General features: G+C 42.5%; 2 protein-coding genes across 4 annotated transcripts; one reads left to right on the forward strand and one right to left on the reverse strand.

The window, feature by feature from the left end:
* Positions 1–47: 47 nt before the first annotated feature.
* Positions 48–13,438, reverse strand: ssh3 (slingshot protein phosphatase 3). 3 transcript variants are annotated; one of them, XM_070836848.1, is made up of 18 exons: positions 13,266–13,438; positions 13,082–13,171; positions 12,113–12,277; positions 10,400–10,437; positions 10,097–10,283; positions 8,438–8,553; positions 8,230–8,298; positions 7,317–7,382; positions 6,907–7,089; positions 5,261–5,354; positions 5,059–5,187; positions 4,522–4,568; positions 4,252–4,398; positions 3,080–3,280; positions 2,732–2,948; positions 2,532–2,630; positions 2,309–2,398; positions 48–1,555 (listed from the first exon to the last, which is right to left on the reverse strand). In XM_070836848.1, the coding sequence occupies exons 3-18, from the start codon at positions 12,158–12,160 to the stop codon at positions 1,418–1,420; spliced, it is 1,869 nt and encodes a 622-aa protein (XP_070692949.1). In that variant the 5' UTR covers positions 12,161–12,277; positions 13,082–13,171; positions 13,266–13,438; the 3' UTR covers positions 48–1,417. The 3 variants fall into 3 exon arrangements, with proteins under 3 accessions (XP_070692949.1, XP_070692947.1, XP_070692948.1); XM_070836846.1 differs by having other exon boundaries at positions 2,720–2,948; XM_070836847.1 differs by lacking the exon at positions 13,082–13,171 and having other exon boundaries at positions 2,720–2,948.
* A 2,016-nt stretch (positions 13,439–15,454) lies between these two features.
* On the forward strand, positions 15,455–18,978 carry grhpra (glyoxylate reductase/hydroxypyruvate reductase a). Its single transcript, XM_070836738.1, has 9 exons — positions 15,455–15,697; positions 15,954–16,084; positions 16,706–16,778; positions 17,032–17,148; positions 17,275–17,363; positions 17,529–17,630; positions 17,785–17,920; positions 18,103–18,233; positions 18,351–18,978. Exons 1-9 carry the CDS (start codon positions 15,612–15,614, stop codon positions 18,470–18,472), a joined length of 987 nt encoding a protein of 328 aa, XP_070692839.1. The 5' UTR covers positions 15,455–15,611; the 3' UTR covers positions 18,473–18,978.
* The last annotated feature ends 135 nt before the right edge of the window (positions 18,979–19,113 follow it).

The raw sequence follows: 19,113 nt of genomic DNA on the forward strand, positions 1-19,113 counted from the left end.
GGAAGAAGTTCCTCTCTAGTGTTTTAATTAACCCAGAAACCACGCAGTTGGTTTGTAGATAAAGATTTATTTTCCACTCATGGTGCTTGTTGTAAACGAGAGAGAGGTACAAACAGTGGAGTGGCTTCACTCAACAAGGCATAGAGATGTGGACAAGATAAAAAAAAATAATAATCATGGATCATTTTAATCATAATACAGCGTGACGTTGGCTCAGGCAGTGGGAACAGTGCGTGTTGTGGGATTATAAAGTGCATGTTTCTTTTTAACAGTGAGCATGCAGGTTAAATGTGAGCTTCAGCTTGGGTTCACTGGATAAAAAAATATCACCAGCATAGAATAAGAATCTTCCACGTCAGCATCGAGTGATGGGACATCTGAAAACGGTATATTGAATAATTTACCTCAGTTCATTTAATGTCAATATAAATACATGAGAAAACCCTGAACGATTTGCTCACATGTTGGTATAAAAACACTTAACATGCACCCAGGTCATCAGCAATTATGTGTCGATACATTTATACTGTATACATACGCGTTATGTGAAATCATGGGAGGTCACATTTATACTGCAATCAGACCAAGTGAGAAATGGTACAAGATACAATATGTAGCCACCACCACTTAGTAAAAACATTACAAAACACCTGTCATAGTCACATTTCATTATCAGGTTGAAGGCACTCATACAGCCCTGGTGTTTAAATAGAGGGAATAAAGATAAAATGGGTGCATGATTCTTTACATACTGACATGATAAAGATTTTCAATTAAATATAGTCATTGGCACATTGGAATACATTGTTTGGCAGGCTTGTGCCATAAAACTGGCCCTGACTTGGTCCATAATGCAAAGCTTGGATACAGTGATGCTCTCACATCCCTGAACAATGTCACATGTTTTGAAAAACACTTCTGATGGGAGAGAATATGAAACGCATGTAAAACCATCCACCTTGGATTGGCAGCTTACAGCCACGTGTTCACAAAGGAAAGTAAATGAGAATGGTAATTGCATAGATATCATCTCTGGGGTGGTGATGTGAGAGCTGAACTTGGGAAGAGGGAACAAGGAAGGATGCTACATGGGGGGAGAGAGCATGATAACGCAGCAATGTACACTGATAATGACTTCAGTCATCAGATATCCTGACTTTCACTGGTGTAGCAATACTGCAGCAAGATCCTTCCATCAACAGTGAGCTATTGCAATACACTTGATCAGATATGCAATGAAAGACTTGCAAAACATAAATGAAAACTTTAAATCATCTAAAGTATAAAGCCAGAGCGTATCAGTGTATAAAAACCTTGGCATGTTACTGGAGCAAACTTTCCTTCACCATCTATTTCCTTCTCTATAGGCTGCTCTCCCTCCTGTAACTCCCTGCTATTCCTTCTATCTCTGATCACTTTAGGTTTTACTCAGTCTGGCGTCCGTCAGGCTTCGTGGTTCAGGCGAAACATCGATGCATGCTCTCTGGTGAATCAGACCCCGTCGGCTATGGCTACGCCTGCGCTGCTTTGGAGAACGCTTGGGGCTGCCAGGCAGCTTTGAAAAGAACAAAGAAAAGGAAGAGTAGCTTATAGAGCGGCTAAATTTAATGAGCACTGGCACTGAACTAAAGATTTGGCAGTTTTTCCAACCTGAAATCAGGGGAAAGAAGCTAAAAATAGATTATGAAATATTCTCATGTTTCCTGTATCTTTCATTTGGCGGCATTATTGTGAAAAACTTAGCCTGCAAAATGCCACAGAAGAACTTTGAGAACAACATTGAAGTGAGATCCCAACTAAACTGATGTGTATATGCACATTACGCGTTTATCACAAATGACACATAACATACTCGCCAATGCTCTCCGTACCAGAAGGCTGGATAGGCTTCCCTACAGTCAACAAGAAATTGCCATCTCATGTTATTCGTTCATTCAAGTGCTACTGTTGAGTAAAGTGCTACCTCACATCTTCTTGCTTAGCTACAATATATACAGCACACAACATATTGTTATACAGAAACTAAAGAACAGGATCCAGTAACCACTCAGCCTTAGATATCACCCAGGTAAATGCTAACGTTGGCAGAACTGGTTTCAGGTATAACACATCTTTTATATGGAATGAACTTCCCTCAAGCTAGTGTCATACATTGGATAATTTAAAGCCTTATTATCTGATCTTTTCTATGATTCTTGACTATTTCATGTCACTATGTTTTCATTGTGTTCCGCTTTGCCAACTCTCTTTTTATGAATGCTACTTTTTAGTGTCTATAGAAACATTTGAAGCACTCTGCTTCACTTACTTGTCCTTTATCCACATCATCTAGTTCACTAATGGATTGCATGAGGGAGAAGAGGTTCATCCTGCCACTGCGATTAACGCTTGAAGCGACCTTGACATGGGAGAGAGGAAGGAAAAAAAATCCCCAAAATAAGTGAGGCAGTGAGATCGGCACCAAAAAAAGAGAGACATGTAGATAAAAGTCTTCAGATGAAGCATGTCTGAATAGATCTGTGTCTGCTCACCTTGTCTGGTTCATTTACTGTGATAACAGGATTGACGTCTGGCCCCGTCTGCCCGGGGTCCTGGTTGGTATCAGACGGAAGGGTGGGCTCTCCAAACACCTGGGTGCATTTGGGAAGACCAAATAATTTAAGACATAAATATTTAAAAATCTGCAGGATTTATAACACTAATAACATTTACTAATCACCTCTTTCTCTGCCTCTTTTTCATCTGGACTCTCCACTTCCTCCCCCTCATCATCAAGTCCCTCATCCTCATCCTCATCCTCGTCCTCGTCCTCGTCCTCGTCCTCGTCCTCGTCCTCGTCCTCGTCTTCCTCATCTGGCTTTCCTTCCTCTCCACTCTCCTCCTTTCGCACTGACTTTTGTCTTTGGTCTCTAGACTTCCGCCTCCAGAGTGCGCTGTGACGCTGCTGGCTGGAATGATGAAGGAACATGCAGCGCAATCCTCTCATGAGCCCACAAATTGATCAATGCTTTAGTCACACTGGACAACACAACCGATTGTATGATCTTTATACAGCATTAGGCCCAACACTATGCCTGACCTGGCGTTGAGGATGCCGTTGTAGGTCTGGAGCTGCTTCATGAAGCCCTCGTTGGGCTTAACGATGGACCGACAATCCCTGGCATAGGTCAGCGCCATATCCAGCGGCCAATGGTGTTGCTTCATGGCGTAGGCGATCACCGTGGACGCAGAGCGAGATATGCCCATCTTACAGTGCACCAACACCGCCTGTCCGCTCTTCCTGAAATACACAGAGATCAAAAGAAGCTCACTCTGTGGTTTAGGGATTTTGCTTGACATATAATGGAGGGATAATGGTGGGAAGTGCCCGGATACCCTGCTGGAATGTTGAGACAGACAGACAATTGTGCAATTGTAAAATACAGAAGCACTGTTTTTTCTGTTATGCTCTACTAGATTAATGCAGTAAGTTCATAGAGCTCGTTCACACAGTTTAACCTGAATGGAAGTCACAGTGTAGCAACTCATGATATACATTTTTGATTTTTGTTCATTTTCTGGCAGGAATGAGAAGATTAATAAAACTCTGAAGTGTGCACACTAAATATGATGCTCCATCCTGCAACTAGTTAGCTTAGCTTAGCTTAGCATAAAGACTGGAAATTTTTAGCCTAGTTCTGTCCGAGGGTAAAAATCTGCCGACCTGCAAAACTCAATAATTAATATACATCTACACTACACACAGTGTAGAAACTCAGTTTTACGAGGCATTATGTTTGGCAGTATCTCTTGGCCAGGCACAGCAACTTCCTGCAGTCTTTGCTAGTTGCCTGGCAACTGCTGAGAGTCGATGAGCTTCAGAGGTGCCGGCAGGCAGATTTTGGTTCTGCTGGACAGAGCCAGACTAGCTATTTCCCTTTGCTTCCTGTCTTTGTGCAAAGCTAACCATCTTGTGCATCAAGCTTCATATCTGGCGGACAGATGTGAAAGTGGCATCTATCTTCTCATCGAGCTCTGCACAAAAAAGCGGAAACGTTTATTTCCCAAAGATCAAACTTTTGCCTTAAAAAGCTGGCACAAATCACCTCTTAGTATTAAGGGATTTAGTGTGTCAAACATTGCCCCTTCTGCTTGAGCTTCAGGCTATTGGAGCAGTAAATGAGATGTAGTTATCGACAGAAATGTGCCAGCGTTGTGCTTGTCGTTGTGTTTGGATTTTAAGAGTCGGTGTGTTTGGGGTTTCAGGACTACCTTGCAGTGTTGATGAAGTTGTATGTGTCTGTCCAGTGAGAGAGCAGGTCGGTGGCTTCCACATCGTACACTCTGATGTTCATATAAGTGAAGGACTCTGGGAAAAAGTTGTCAATCTCCCTCGTCATATTCAGGATATAGCCCACGCTGAAGAACATACAGACACAAACTTAGAGCCACAGTGGTGACTCAGCAAAACACAATATGCAATTGTGTACTGCCCATGTCATGAGACAATGAAGCACTATAGCTGCAGGTGAAAACACTTACTTGTTTTTCTGCAGCTCCTCAAAGTTAGCTGCATTCCACTCAGAGCCCTGAAACCAGATAAAGACAAACAGCTGAGTCAAGGGCACAAAGGACAAAAGGGAACGGGCCTACAGAGTCATCTTCCCTATCGCTGTCGACACAAATCTCCTACAAAAGGGGAACTTAATACTCACATGACCACATCCTGGTGAAGGCTTATGTGTGTGAAAGCACACTTTCTCGACTGAAGCTTTTCTTGACTAAAGAGCCGTCCACACCGAGAAAGATAATATAATGATAACTATAAATGAATCGTTTTAGAAGTCACTCTTACTCAGTCTTTTCCACAGCTGTAACGATGGCAGAGGCAAACAATATCATTGGGATCACTTTCAGAGAGCTTAGCACCACTGTTTGCATAAAATTATTGTTTATCAGTGTGGATTATCATATTGTTAATGTTGCAGTTATCTTTCTTGGTGTGAATGGACCTTAAAGCTCAAGAAAGGCTTCTCCGGCGGTACAATAAAGCTTAATAACGTCTGAGTAATCACTCACCAGGTAAAGATAGTCAAATATTTTGGAGGGTTTGTCCATCTGAGCCATGGTGACCAGGATCTCATTGTCAATGTACTCCTTAAAGGGTCTCATGTCGAAGCCTATCCTGGTCTCCAGGGCAGAGTGCACCTACAGCAGCAAAGCAAAAATCAGATTATACAGGCAGACATACTCCTCCCTATATCTGCCCACAATATCTTACCATTTTAGACGTGAGGTTGTCCAGGTCTTCAGTCCTCATGATGTCTCTCAGATGCTCTTTGATCAGTGCTTCATTGGAAATCCTTTCTGCCGAGCTTCCCATACAGGAAAAAAACAAAACTTAAATACATGCCATCATGCGAGCACTTGCAAAAAGAATGGATGATAACTTTCATTTTATTTCCACATTTATAGCAGAGGGTAGTGGTTTGCGACTTGATTGACATACAGGGCGGCCAGTCTGAGATCTCTTCTCTGCTACGGGTCACCGGCAGGGATATGTGTGGTCAAACGCGCCAGCTACTGCAAAACTCCAGTGAATTCTCGAAGTGAACTGGTTTAGCCTTCCAATTTATATCTACTAAACAAGGGATACTCTGGGATAGGAAGGATATTCAACTCCATTCAGTGCAAGTCATCAGAGTAAGGTAGTGACCATAAATGTATTGAATGTTCCAATTACTCTTGTCACTTGCGTGCAATATTGACGGTTACATCACTGTTTGTCACCTCTGTCCATTACTGCTGTCAATTTTTATGTGTAATACCAAGGGTTACATTAGTTGCAGTTATGCAGTGTATGCCAACATACATTGTATATATAAAGTATACTCAGTATATACACCAATCAAGCATAACATTATGACCACTAACAGGTGAAGAGAACACTGATTATCTCTTCATCATGGCACCTGTTAGTGGGTGGGATATATTAGGCAACAAGTGAACATTTTGTCCTCAAAGTTGATGTGTTAGAAGCAGGAAAAATAGGCAAGTGTAAGGATTTGAGCAAGTTTGACAAGGGCCAAATTGTGATGGCTAGATGACTGGGTCAGAGCATCTCCAAAACTGCAGCTCTTGTAGGGTGTTCCCAGTCTGCAGTGGTCAGTATCTATCAAAAGTGGTCCAAGGAAGGAGCAGTGGTGAACCGGTGACAGGGTCATAGGCGGCCAAGGCTCATTGATGCACGTGGGGAGCGAAGGCTGGCCCGTGTGGTCTGATCCAACAGACGAGCTACTGTAGCTCAAATTGCTGAAGAAGTTAATGCTGGTTCTGATAGAAAGGTGTCAGAATACACAGTGCATCACAGTTTGTTTTGTATGGGGCTGCATAGCCGCAGACCAGTCAGGGTGCCCATGCTGACCCCTGTCCACTGCCTGGCTGTGGCCTCTTTCAGCAGGATAATGCACTCTGCCACAAAGCAAAAGTGGTTCAGGAATGGTTTTAAGAGCACAACAACGAGTTTGAGGTGTTGACTTGGCCTCCAAATTCCCTAGATCTCAATCCAATCGAGCATCTGTGGGATGTGCTGGACAAACAAGTCCGATCCATGGAGGCCCCACCTCGCCACTTACAGGACTTAAAGGATCTGCTGCTAACATCTTGGTGCCAGATACCACGGCACACCTTCAGGGGTTTAGTGGAGTCCATGCCTTGATGGGTCAGGGCTGTTTTGGCAGCAAAAGGGGGACCAACACAGTATTAGGCAGGTGGTCATAATGTTATGCCTGATCGGTGTATATAAATAAATATATGTTTAGCATTTTTAATGTAGGTAGATCATTTTGACCTGGTCATTTTAAAAGTAGCTCGCAAGCCGGAAAAGTGTAGGCATCCCTGGTCTAAAGGTACTTGAATTTTACTTACCTCTGTCCATCACTGTCCTTGCGGACTGACTCCAGGTCATTCATAGCCTCCCACTCATTGAGGCAGATGCGGTCTGATTCAACATGCTGGTGGTAATGCTGGGCCCACTCCAGGCCATTGCCTGGGATCACCGCTGCCTTGACCGCCCGCTCAGTGCAGCCGTGCAACACCTGCAGCACTGACCTTACAGCAGTGGGGAGAGGGAGGACAGAAGATAGTATGCATTTGAGAAAAAAATCAAACAAAAACAAGGAGGCTAAAGAAGTTAACAATGCAGTAGTCTTAAACTTTAGAGCAATGGAGACCCATGTAGTTGTTAATGAGGTACTATAGGAAGTGACATGCTACGAGCTATAGTAAGGACATTAATGTGTTAACATGAATACATGGGTGTCAGCCTTTACACTCACCACATGGTCTGCATGGAAACAGGTTTGAAAATTCTGGTCTCTTCAGCAGAGGTCACGCTAAAACCACTGTGGAAAAAGGACAGAGATATGAGCTGCAATAATAAGTAAGAGGAAGATAAAGAGAAGAAAGAGAGAAAAAAGGAAGCAATACTGATGACTACCATTACTGGCCAGATGGAGAGAGATTATTCAGTTATTCAGTGTAAATTGATGGTTCTTGTGAAAAAGTTGAGAATGAAGATGTGATGACAGAGAGAGAGAGAGAGAGAGAGAGAGAGAGAAATTAGCACGGTTGGAGGTGTGATCCAGCCTAATGAGGGTGAACATGCTGTGAGACATGGCAACCGATCAAAGCATCACAGTCACACAGTATGTGACAGCGGATTAGTTAAAACACAGCATCCGACAGCAGAGCCACCACACTGTGTTAACCTGACTCGACTGTTTTTACAGCTCTCAGTTTCACAGAGCCCCTGTCAACATTCACCTCCGAGCATCGACAGCTAAAGAGTTGCCACATTTCTAACAAACGCTGTACTGAGTGGCAACAAGCTAAAAACACAACCTTGACCATTTTTGTTAAATCATAGCTGTTTGTTAACAATCCCACATCAACAATGCTGACACTAACTGACCCGTTTGTACTGACGTGGAAAGAAGCAAACCATGATTTACTTTCATTTAACTGCAAAAACACATGATCGACATGCTTATGTAAGGATCTGAGCGAGTTATAGGAGCAGCTGTAATTTCTGGAGAATGATTCACCTCCATAAATAGAGACATTACTCATTCACATTATCTCTGGCCAGAATCCCAGATATCATGCTGCACCGTCTGTGCTGCAGCCTAACAAACCCCTCACTTTTTAAAAATTCAACCCTCATTCCCTTTTTATTACGTAGTTTCTTACCCGTCTCCGTCCAGGTACACCTGTGTGTCGCTCCACATCGGCAGGACCAGGCCAATGGTGCACTGTTCACTGCAAAGAGGACACAGAGACAGAAGACAAGGAAGGAAATTTAACTAATCAAAGGTAAACCAGACATTGTTAATGAATTGTAAGTCTTATCTCGTGCTCTCTTTGTGACACAGCAGATCAGCATCTTGGTTACAAACACCTTTCTGAGTCGGGGAAGTCCATGCCCAACAGGATGCTCTCTTGTTTGTTGCCGAGGGTGGACACAACTATCAGATACCTGACTCTGACCGAGCTGATGGACTCCAGCTGCACAGCCTGCATGACAGAGGGCGGAGGACAAGAGCAACAAAACGATGGGCAACAGAGTGCGGCCAAGCAAAATTAATGTGACCCATTCCTCTGAAGTAATCAATCACACCGAATAAACCGGTCTGATTACACATGCTGCAAAATATCCCATGTAGGAAAATTTCTTTGGCCTTCCTGGGAAAATCACATCAGGGACATCAATTTTCTCTTTCCAGAGAGACAGATACAGGTTACAGTCGACTTAAAGGACCATACCTGTGTTCCTTTTACATGTTTTAGCACAATAACTCTAAATCTTTTATATTTTCAATTAGTATGTTCTACAGCAAACATTATGTTTAAGATTTCTTTTTCTGCCATCCACACAGCCTCTGGTTTCAATATATTCCCCGGTAGTCCATCACACTCAATTAGTCTCCCCCCCCCCCCCCCCCCCCTTTCTTTGACAAAGTAACACAGTTGATGTGTGTACTCAAGGCTGTCAGAGGCTCTTAAAACAATGACTTTAACCCTTTAAGGTCCGCACCAAGAAAAAAGTGATGGAAAAATTTATTCTTTATATATTTTATTTCCTTGGGGCATTAATTACAAAAATCTATGTTTTTTTATGAACAGACCCCACATTTTTTGAAATATTGGCCTCTACCAAACGGTTGAGATGTCGTAAGTAAAACATGTTTTCAATAAGATATAGTGAGTCAAAATGTGCTCTACCATATGGTTGAGCGGAAGGTTAAAGGGTTAAGAGCTGACCACTGAACAAAAAATTATGTTAAGGTTTAAGGCTTTACAATATTCAGAACATTAATATAGCATCAAACAGCTATTTGCCATGTAAAGACACAGCGGAGTAATGTTGTCCTGAGCAGAGAATGAATTCACACTCCTTCTGTGTGTTGTAATCTGAGCTTCCCTGTTGTTGTACAGCCATGTGTGCATGTGAGCCTGTGAATCGCTCTGTGAGCAAACCCGTAGCACAGTGAAACCAAGCTGAACAACGACACAGAGCTGCTGCCCAGCAACAGACTCAGCTAAGATACTGAGCTAACACAGTAGCACAAAATCTAAGGGAATTCAGTGGTTGCATACAGAATCAATGACAACGAACAAGAGACCGACTGAGGATGTAATAAATACATGAGTGACACAAAAAATGTTTCGGGTCTCTGCAGGACATTTCCATATTTAAACAGTTGAAACGAATCCAGCAGCTGCCTGCAAAATTTACTGGTCAATCTCAAAAACAGTGGAATGCTTTGGAGAGCATTATGCTTATTCACAGATAAGCTGTTGGACCATGTTTAAACCTCACATGTGAAGGGCCTGGGATGCTGTAGCACCATGAACTGAGACTGCTGTGACTGACTGAATGTAACTGATGGAAAAACCATTTCATTTTATTTTATGATGACATTGACAAAGATATTGTGGATAAATCACACCACTGCAGATACTTGGTAAGATAAGATCCACTTGGTAAGGCTAACCAAGACATTTTTCTGGTTTTATTGATTTGATTTGCAAGATGCATGTAAACATGAGGCCTCACCAGCTTAATGGTATCTTCTGGTCTGAGCAGTTCAACCATGGCTTGAAGCTGTCTGTGCCGCGTGTCTGGGGCTTCGTGGCCTTCCTTTACAGGAGAATGTGGAGCGCGAGAAGTCTCCTCATGGAGACCCTCTCTCTCGCCCTCTTCCAGCAGAAGGACCGCCCCCTTCACAAGGGCAAAGCTCTCCCTACAGACACACAGACATCAATGAGCATAATGCTGCTGTAATCTACCAACTATGAATCATTTTTTAGGACTATTATTAGATGACTGAATTAAAAGACAACACTGTTGTACAGCTACCTTTTCTGAAGTCTCCCTCTTCTTTGGAGGCTTTCATCCTTACAAAAGATAATAAATAAGTCACAATAAAGCATCAACAAAAAGAGTGAAAAGTAAAAATATTTAGCCCCTATTAAGTTTGTGTGTGATTTAGTTTTTATGTAACAATCTACTTTATGATGTTTTTGTTGTAGCGATGATGACTTTTGTGACTTTATTTTTTAATCACAGGGTCTGTTCTATACATCACAGCAGACTATAACTTTTCTGTTTTCTGTTTGTAATTATGAAAAAAAAGTTTATGTATGCAAATCCCAAATAAAATATAACTAGATAATGCAGCTGTAAAATACTAAAACATTGCTGTTTCTAACACTCACCAAAAGGTAACATTTCTAACTTGATGAAGTGTTGAAAAAGTTGTATCTAACTTTCAATGTGTGTGAGATGTTTTTAGCTGACGAGAAGCGTGGACACAAATGGCCGGAAAACATGTTCAGAAATTTCTTGGGTGAAATGTGGTGCAGCACAGATAAGGTGCAGTGGAGGACTGAAGTGAGGAGACAGTCACAAAGAGTGACATGTGCACACAGGGAGGAGGGCACTAAGGGGGGAACAGACAATAAAAACAAAGACGCTGGCAGCAAAAAAGATAGATGGATAGGAAATTAAACAGAAATGCAATAAAAGAGAGGAAAGAGAAAGAAAGCTGAGAGAAAGAAGTAGCAGAAGTTACAAAGGTTTGCAGGGTTCACAGAAAAAGAAACATGAGACAGTAAGATTACCTGTTACGCAACTGACAAGTCCAGACAGAGTCAAGAAAAAAAAAAAAACAAATTAAAGAGGAGAAGTGGGCAGGAGCCAAGAGAGGAATGATGAGGAGTTGAAGAAGGGAAAAAAAAGGAGAGAACACAAGTTAAGATAGTAGCGTGATTAGATTCTGTGACAAAATATGCAAAAAATTAAACCTGGACCCACTGTCAGGTCATTTCTGGTTTAGTTGGCAATGACAAAGAGTTGAAGAAAAGCCTGGCCTTGGATGTAAAGTTAAATATGTTCATGATAAGAGTAACAGAATGAAAGGAGATAAAGTTAAAGACAGTAGCTGATGAAACAGTGTTTATATGATTATATGTATGCATCAAACAACTACAGGGACAGTGAGCATTTAGATAGACAGAAGGTGATGTAATCACTCTCCAACATCACTGTAATGAATATGAATGGGATCTAAATCACTTTGATGCTCCTGTATCTGTGGCATGTTTGCCCTGCAAGCCTATCAATGCAATCACATCCCTGGAAGAAAAACAAAACAGCCTTTTGTTATCCATCCATTATCTATACCGCTTATCCGTCACAGTCACTGGGGGGCTGGAGCCAATCCCAGCTGACATGGGGCGAGAGGCGGAGTACGACCTGGACTGGTCGCCAGTTAATCACAGGGGCAACACATAGAGACAGACAACCATTCACACTCACACCTATGGGCAATTTAGAGTGTCCAATGAACTTAACCTGCATGCCTTAGGTGCCGGAGTACCCAGCGAAAACCCACGCAAGCACGGGTAGCACATGCAAAATCCACTCAGAAAGACCCCAGGATCCAACCTGGATTCGAACCTTGGAGGGTCCAAGTTCTGCATGAAGGGCAGGAGCTCTTATAGCTCTGAGTCACTTTTTATAAAACAAACTTGTTTGTGTGCAACAAGGACTGGGCATGGCTGAACTCACCGGAGCAGCGGAGATGGATGGGATCCTGTGCAAGGTGAGCAGAGCCATTGCTGAGTACAGGTATGTCTCCACTAAACCTGCTTCTGCTGCTGGCAGGCTCAGACAAGCTTGGCAAGTTCCTCAGTCAAAAGCGTGCCCTGGGCGGGGCGACTACTGGTATTATTTCTGAAATGACACATGGATATTTGGGCTTGACTACATTCAATAAATAGGTCTCACGAAAGAGATATCAGACAACCAGCGTCTGAGGAGTTGAGTTGTTCTCACAATAGTGGCATTGTTGTTTAATCCAGAGAACATATATGCCATGGTGTGTGTATATATGTCATCACAGGTTTTGTCATATCTCTGGTTGTATCAGGCCACAATTGCTTACTGAATTTACAAGATCAGTGTAATGAAGTGCCTTGATATCTTTTTGGTAATACACATCTATCGATTCAAGTAAATGTCATATTTTCACGATAGATATCAATATAAAATTATATGTACTGCAATAGAATGTTTTATCCATATCTCCTATGGATATTGTGTTGCTTTACATACACAGGAAACAAACTGCATTCCTTCAGTGCCACATTTTTTATTTTGTAACGCTGAACAATAAAAACGAACACAAAGAAAAACGATAAAAACAAAATGAAAACTGAATAAGATAAACAAGTGATAAGTGAGTTCCTTGTTGTGCGTATTTGATAGGGCGCAATGATTGACGATACAGTACAGTCTTGCATTTAAGGGCGAAACTAAAGTTTAAAATATATATAAAATACATGCCACAATGAGCATAATGCGGTATGGGGGTAGTTTTCAAATCTACATAATCAGCCTTGCTACTGTCTTCCCATAAAGGAACTGTTGTTGACTGCTGACCACCAGCATAACATGAACAGTGAGGGAACGCCTGCATTACACGACAGCTAATATGTGATATGGCTTCGGCTCGACGCATGCACATAATACACTGACCTCTACCCTGGCACTGTTAGCAGGCAAGAAATCATTCATAGAATTGGTTTGAACGTGCCAGACTAGCTGTAAACAGACCGCAGCTCGTCTCTGCAACAAACCACAAACAAGCTGACAGCTGACGATAACGTTAGCCACCACGGTCTCCACGACAACGTGAGTAAAATAAAAACCGTTTTCTCACCTTTTCCAGACCGGGCCCAGGCTGTAATTTCCTGCTTTGAGCGGCTGCTAGTCTGTTCCTCAAGTCTTCAGCCCTTCTTGTGCTGCTTTCAGAGGGTCAGGACGCCACCATGTACAGCACCGTCTGCCTCAGCGGAGTGACGATTCAGCCTCTGACGCTCCACCACACCGTCAGCCCAGGCCGCAGTAGGGCGCGGTGACGTCAGACGCAGGCAGGCATGTGACCAACGTCAGTCCGCAGAAACCAGCGCTGGGGGTTGCTGTCATGGAGACGGGAAAATTAGTTCAAAATTAAATTTCACTTTGAAAACAAACCATGGACTGAAAAAAAAACACTTGTGTGGTAGAAAGTTATATTAGCGTTAAAACAAATTTCATCGAAAAAAAACACAGGAATTAAAACTAGTTTATTTCATTAGCTAACATTAGCTAGTAAACTTAAGTACTTTTTTTTTTGTTTGTTTTCTTGGTTAAGTGCCAACATACATATTTACAGTGCAAGTGTTCCAAAGCCAATGTTTACTTTTTCAGGTCAGGTTTTTTTTTAAAATTTAAATACCTATTTTTGAAGTCCTGGCCTGGCTCCATACTATATCAGTGTTATATTTTTTGGTATTTGGTAATTAGTGGGCCGCTTGCAAGCAAGGCCCACTATTGTGCCAGCTATGCAAAGCATAGGGCACATTAGTGTGTGTGTGGTGGAATGTTCAGGGCTAGAGTAGGTGATGTCATCGCTAGAGTGGAGAGGGACAGAAAAATCGTCTGAAGATTTTGTGAAAAACTCGTTCTCATGCCCACAGCGTGTCACTCAGACTCATGATTCATACATCAAAACGTAGGACTGCTCGGGCCGGTCGCAACGGTGTGACTTTGGACAAACAGAAATGCACGCAGCTACCCGCTACGAGCCTCCAAGCGACGGGAAGTGAGACCAACTGCCGCATCAACTGCCATGTTAACTGACAGCACAAACTGAGGAGGGAGGCAGACGCAACCACTTTTCTAACCTGCTCCAGCTCTCTCATCTCACAAGTTAGAGACCTCAAAACTACACGTACGTGTTCAGCAGACCCTCGTCTGTCCACTGGTCCACACGCCAAAGCTATGACACTCAAGTAAAACCCTAATTTTCAGAGGCATATCACAGCCCAAATCTCCATGAAAAGAGCAGTGTCTCCCCAGAGTGGCTCATTAGGCAACATCACCAAAGCAACCATCAGGTGATGAGTGACCTCTGAGCCCCACAGAGACACTGAGCATGCTCAGTTGGTGGGAATCAGGTGATTTTTGGCGAAATTTGACCAGCAGAGATTTGAACTGAACAAACTGAACTGTCACACACATACACTCACACTCACTCACACACACACACTCACACTCACACTCACTCTCTCTCTCTCTCACACACACACACACACACTCACTCTCTCACACACACACACACACACACACACACTCTCTCTCTCACACACTCACTCTCTCTCTCTCACACACACACACACACACACACACACACACACACACACACACACACACACACACACACTCACTCACTCACACACACACTCACACAGACATACATACAAACAACTACACGTGTTGACTCACAACAGTCACAGGAACTCTGCCGGAGTCCGATTTTCAAAATTAAAGCCCTGTGTTTTTCAAAATACATTTCATCAGATTGTTCATCTGTACATCCCTCAACTTCAACTCCCTCAAATCTTAATTTTTACAAACCCATTATGAGTGACTGATATCCAACTTAAAGCACCACACGGTTTAAAAGTGTGTATACTATAATATTGTCTTACCCTAACTTTTTAAACACAATCCCAAGAGGTGAAATCAGAAGGGACATGTAAGCACACACTTGCTTATCTACATGGACGAAATACTTCACGAATTGCTCCAAAATAAATTAATAGAAGAAGTGTTAACATAGCGATTTAAACCCATTTGTACAACTGCCATCCTGACCGACATGACGACAGACACGCCGAGTCTTTGACATTAAACTTTAGTGCTTAATTGATCTGAAAATGCATCCACATGAGACGAGGACAGCACAAACTCAACCACACCTGCTCTTTATTCAACTGTGGACCAGTCTAAACAGCCGCACAACTCCACGCATGCGCAGTAGTATGAAACGAACTACTTCCTGGTCTTTAGTGGATGTGTGTCATGTGTGTCGTTGCTCTGAAGTGAGCGAGTAGAGCGGACACGGAAGGTTAAATAAGTTCAAGTACCTGTCTGAACGGACTGTGTGCACGCCCAGAGTCCTAAAAGTTAGCCGGCCGTCTGTCCGAGGAGGACGACACTTCACTTCCACCGTGACAGTGGGATGCAAACAGCTGGTAAACTCATGAAGGTGTTCTTGACGAGACGCATCCCGCAAGAGGGGATGAAGATCCTCTCAGCAGCTGGAGTGTATGCAGTATTTTCTTAACTTAATTACACACAGACAATGCAGCATTTATTAACTAACAGCCGATTAACTGGCTTTACTGTCTATTTCGTTCAGTTTTATTCAGCATGTATGAATACAGTCATCTGCATTGCTTGAATTCATGTTTCTCACTCCTGCAGCCAGTGGAAGTTAGGAGATCTGTTATTTAAAGTCCATAGACTGTGATCTCTAACACTCCACCTCTATGCCTTAATGAGGTCTGTCTCCATGAAACAGATGCGAGGTGTCTCTGTGGGACTCTGATGAACCTGTGCCGAGGGCAGAGCTTCTCAAAGGTGTGCAGGGGGCTCACGGCCTTCTGTGTCTGCTGTCAGACAAGATCGATGCTGAGGTTCTGGACGCTGCAGGTATCCATCATCTGTGTGTAGAACCGGGCCATTGTACTCATCAATCAATCAGTCAATGATTAACATTGACATTCAGTGTCAATACTGCTTTCTTGGGAGTCCAAGGTGCATAATAATGATACTATTAAGATAAATTCTAAGGCTTAATGCATAAAACTAGAATAAAAATAAAAATACGGCTGCAGGGAATAATTACTGTACTTTAGTATAGTAACCAAAAATATAAGATTCAAAGATATTTACAGCCCCTGTACAGTAAAATGCTGCGTCACCACCAATCACCAATTCATCACCACTGCTGCAAGTTTTCATGTTACATTGAGATTTTTTTTCACTTTACATTAAAGGATCTTTTTTCTGTAAAAGGGTTTAATGGGTTTAATTTTGGGAGTTATTCTTATGCTTTTATTGCAGTCAGGAGTACAGAGATAACAGGAATTGAGGATAGAGAGACATGACACAGAGACATTTTTCTGTCTCGATAATCGATTATCAAAATTGTCAAGTATCTGTAGATCAATTATCTGCTTAAGCTCTGATTAGGCAGTAGTATTAGTCTGTTGGTGTAAGTATACCAGTGTCTATATTTCAGTGTTTCAGCAGATCTGTCTCTGATTTCAGGGCCAAACCTGAAGACAATCAGCACTCTGTCCGTTGGATTTGACCACTTGGCTCTTGACGAAATCAAAAAACGGTAGGTGCGACGCCCTGGTAGCTCACATGGCACAGCACGTCCCAGCGGCGGCACAGGCTTAAACCCAGCCTTGACCATGTTCTGCGTCTCATCCCCTCTCTTTCCCTGCTTCGTGTATATTTCATATTTTAAAGCATAAAGAAATGCCATCCCCCCAAACAAATCTTAGGTAACATAAATAAACTGTGGCTAATTCTCAAAATGATGAAGTGTCATGTGGCATCTAAGTTACATTACTGTTTGTTTTCACCAGTGGTATACGTGTTGGATACACTCCAGATGTTCTGACTGATGCCACAGCAGAACTGACTGTAGCTCTGCTGCTGGCCACCGCTCGCAGATTACCAGAGGGAGTGGAGGAGGTCAAAAAGTCAGTCTCACTACATATTCACACAACTCTGTGTCTACTTTGAATGTGATTGTGCATCTGTAACCTTTTAATTCATTTCCTTAATGGAGTCACACAATGGTGATACTGTCTTTCTCCTCCTCTCAGTGGTGGCTGGAGCTCGTGGAAGCCTCTCTGGCTGTGTGGTTATGGTCTGTCTGGCAGCACAGTAGGAGTCATTGGCCTGGGACGCATTGGTAAGACTTACTGTTATTTCCTCAGTTTACTTTACTTTCATTATCATAGGCTGTTATGTTGTATGACAAGATCCTGTGGCCATGTCCTGTGTTGTCTTACCTAACTAGCATCAGTGAAGTTTAACACCTGTTCGAAGGTGAGTAAAGGGTTACGTTTGTGTTCAGGCATGGCCATTGCTCGGAGACTCATGCCTTTCGGAGTGAAGAGGCTGCTTTACTCTGGAAGAACAGCCAAGGCTGACGCTGCTGAGGTGACTGGAGAGTTTGGTAAGAGAAAGGAGAGATATAGAAATGACAAGTAATGACAATGTTATTCAACTATCTAATAAAAATAAGGGTTTTTGTAATGTACATCTGCATATTTGGCTATCTCTTTCTTCCCTTCCCCTTTTGTACCTCCTCCTCCCCCTCTGTTGAACAGTTCCCCTGGACACACTTGTGTCTGAGAGCGACTTCATAGTTGTTTCCTGCTCCCTGACACCGGAAACCCAGGGGCTGTGTGACAAGGCCTTCTTCAGCAAGATGAAAAACACAGCAGTCTTCGTCAACTCAAGCAGGTAGACTTCCAAAGCAGTGCAACCCTGGGTGTGCATTACGGCAAATAAGCATTGGTTAGGAAACATATTCTGTACCGATTGACTTTTTTTTATGGGTGCAGACGGCTGTCATGTATATGGTCATGACACCTACTATGTTTGCTGTTAAAATACATGAAGATGTGGTGAACTGTTGGTTGTAGAGGAGCTGTGGTGAACCAGGAGGATCTGTACGAGGCTTTGACCAGCGGACAGATAGCTGCAGCTGGACTGGATGTCACAACGCCTGAGCCACTCCCAACAAACCACCCCCTTCTCTCACTTAAAAACTGTGGTGAGTATACAGGACATGCACTAGGTAGACAAGTTTTTTCCCCACTGTTTTCACATGTGAAACTTTGCCTTGATTTTCTTTTTAATGTCATTCCCTGTCCTCTCTTGTCTTCCGCAGTGGTGCTGCCGCACATTGGCAGTGCCACCTACTCCACAAGAGGCATCATGGCAGCTTTGTCAGCTCGAAACCTGCTGGGGGGGTTACAGGATACAGACATGCCCAGTGAGCTCACCTTCTAGAGCCTGAACCTGAGCTGCTGTATCTACGGCCTCCAATGTGTGAGATTGAAGTGGAGAAGGGATGGAAAGAATAGCAAGAATACTAATGAAGTTCAGACGTGTTAACTTGATAATAAGGAATTATAATGATTTATTTCTAATGAATTGCACCTTTAATATACAATGTGCATTTTTGAGGAGGTAAAAGCTAAGACGTGTATCCAATTTCTGGAAATGACTCACTGCACTCCTTAAAGGTTACATTAACATACTTCTTAGTCTCCACTCTGATGTCTGCTGTAGATTTAAGTCTACTGTAACAAAACAGTACAACACTCCATTTGAACACTCCTTTGTGTGCAGAATTCTTCTGAAGAATAAAACTTGTAGTTTAAATGTAATTCACTGTGTTTTATAAATTCCTCGTGCTCAAAATAGATTTAAGATCAATAAAAATGACTGATTGCATCATTTATTTTCATCACTCAGACAAACAAGTTATTCCTTGAGAATATTTTCAGTGCATTCACAATTTTGCTGCATTTTAGCAGTTTCATTTCATTGAATAATAATTAAAAAAAACGCAAAGGTTGAACATAAAAACATTAATATTACATAAATTAATTGACTTTGATTTCATGTAACATAAAATCAAGAATTGA

Source organism: Pempheris klunzingeri, chromosome 9 (genome assembly GCF_042242105.1).
Source record: "Pempheris klunzingeri isolate RE-2024b chromosome 9, fPemKlu1.hap1, whole genome shotgun sequence".
In the NCBI taxonomy this organism is placed as follows: Eukaryota; Metazoa; Chordata; class Actinopteri; order Acropomatiformes; family Pempheridae; genus Pempheris; species Pempheris klunzingeri.

Excerpts from the sequence above, each read along its gene's own strand:
- ssh3 (XM_070836847.1), bottom strand. The coding sequence starts at position 12,160 with ATGGCTCTGCTCACCTTGCACAGGATCCCATCCATCTCCGCTGCTCCG. Across the intron at positions 4,399-4,521 it reads GAGGAGCTGCAGAAAAACAA|CGTGGGCTATATCCTGAATA; the intron begins GTAAGTGTTTTC and ends TATGTTCTTCAG. Across the intron at positions 2,949-3,079 it reads AACGGCATCCTCAACGCCAG|CCAGCAGCGTCACAGCGCAC; the intron begins GTCAGGCATAGT and ends TCATCATTCCAG.
- grhpra (XM_070836738.1), top strand. The coding sequence starts at position 15,612 with ATGCAAACAGCTGGTAAACTCATGAAGGTGTTCTTGACGAGACGCATC. Across the intron at positions 17,364-17,528 it reads CATTGGCCTGGGACGCATTG|GCATGGCCATTGCTCGGAGA; the intron begins GTAAGACTTACT and ends GTTTGTGTTCAG. Across the intron at positions 17,921-18,102 it reads GTCTTCGTCAACTCAAGCAG|AGGAGCTGTGGTGAACCAGG; the intron begins GTAGACTTCCAA and ends TGTTGGTTGTAG.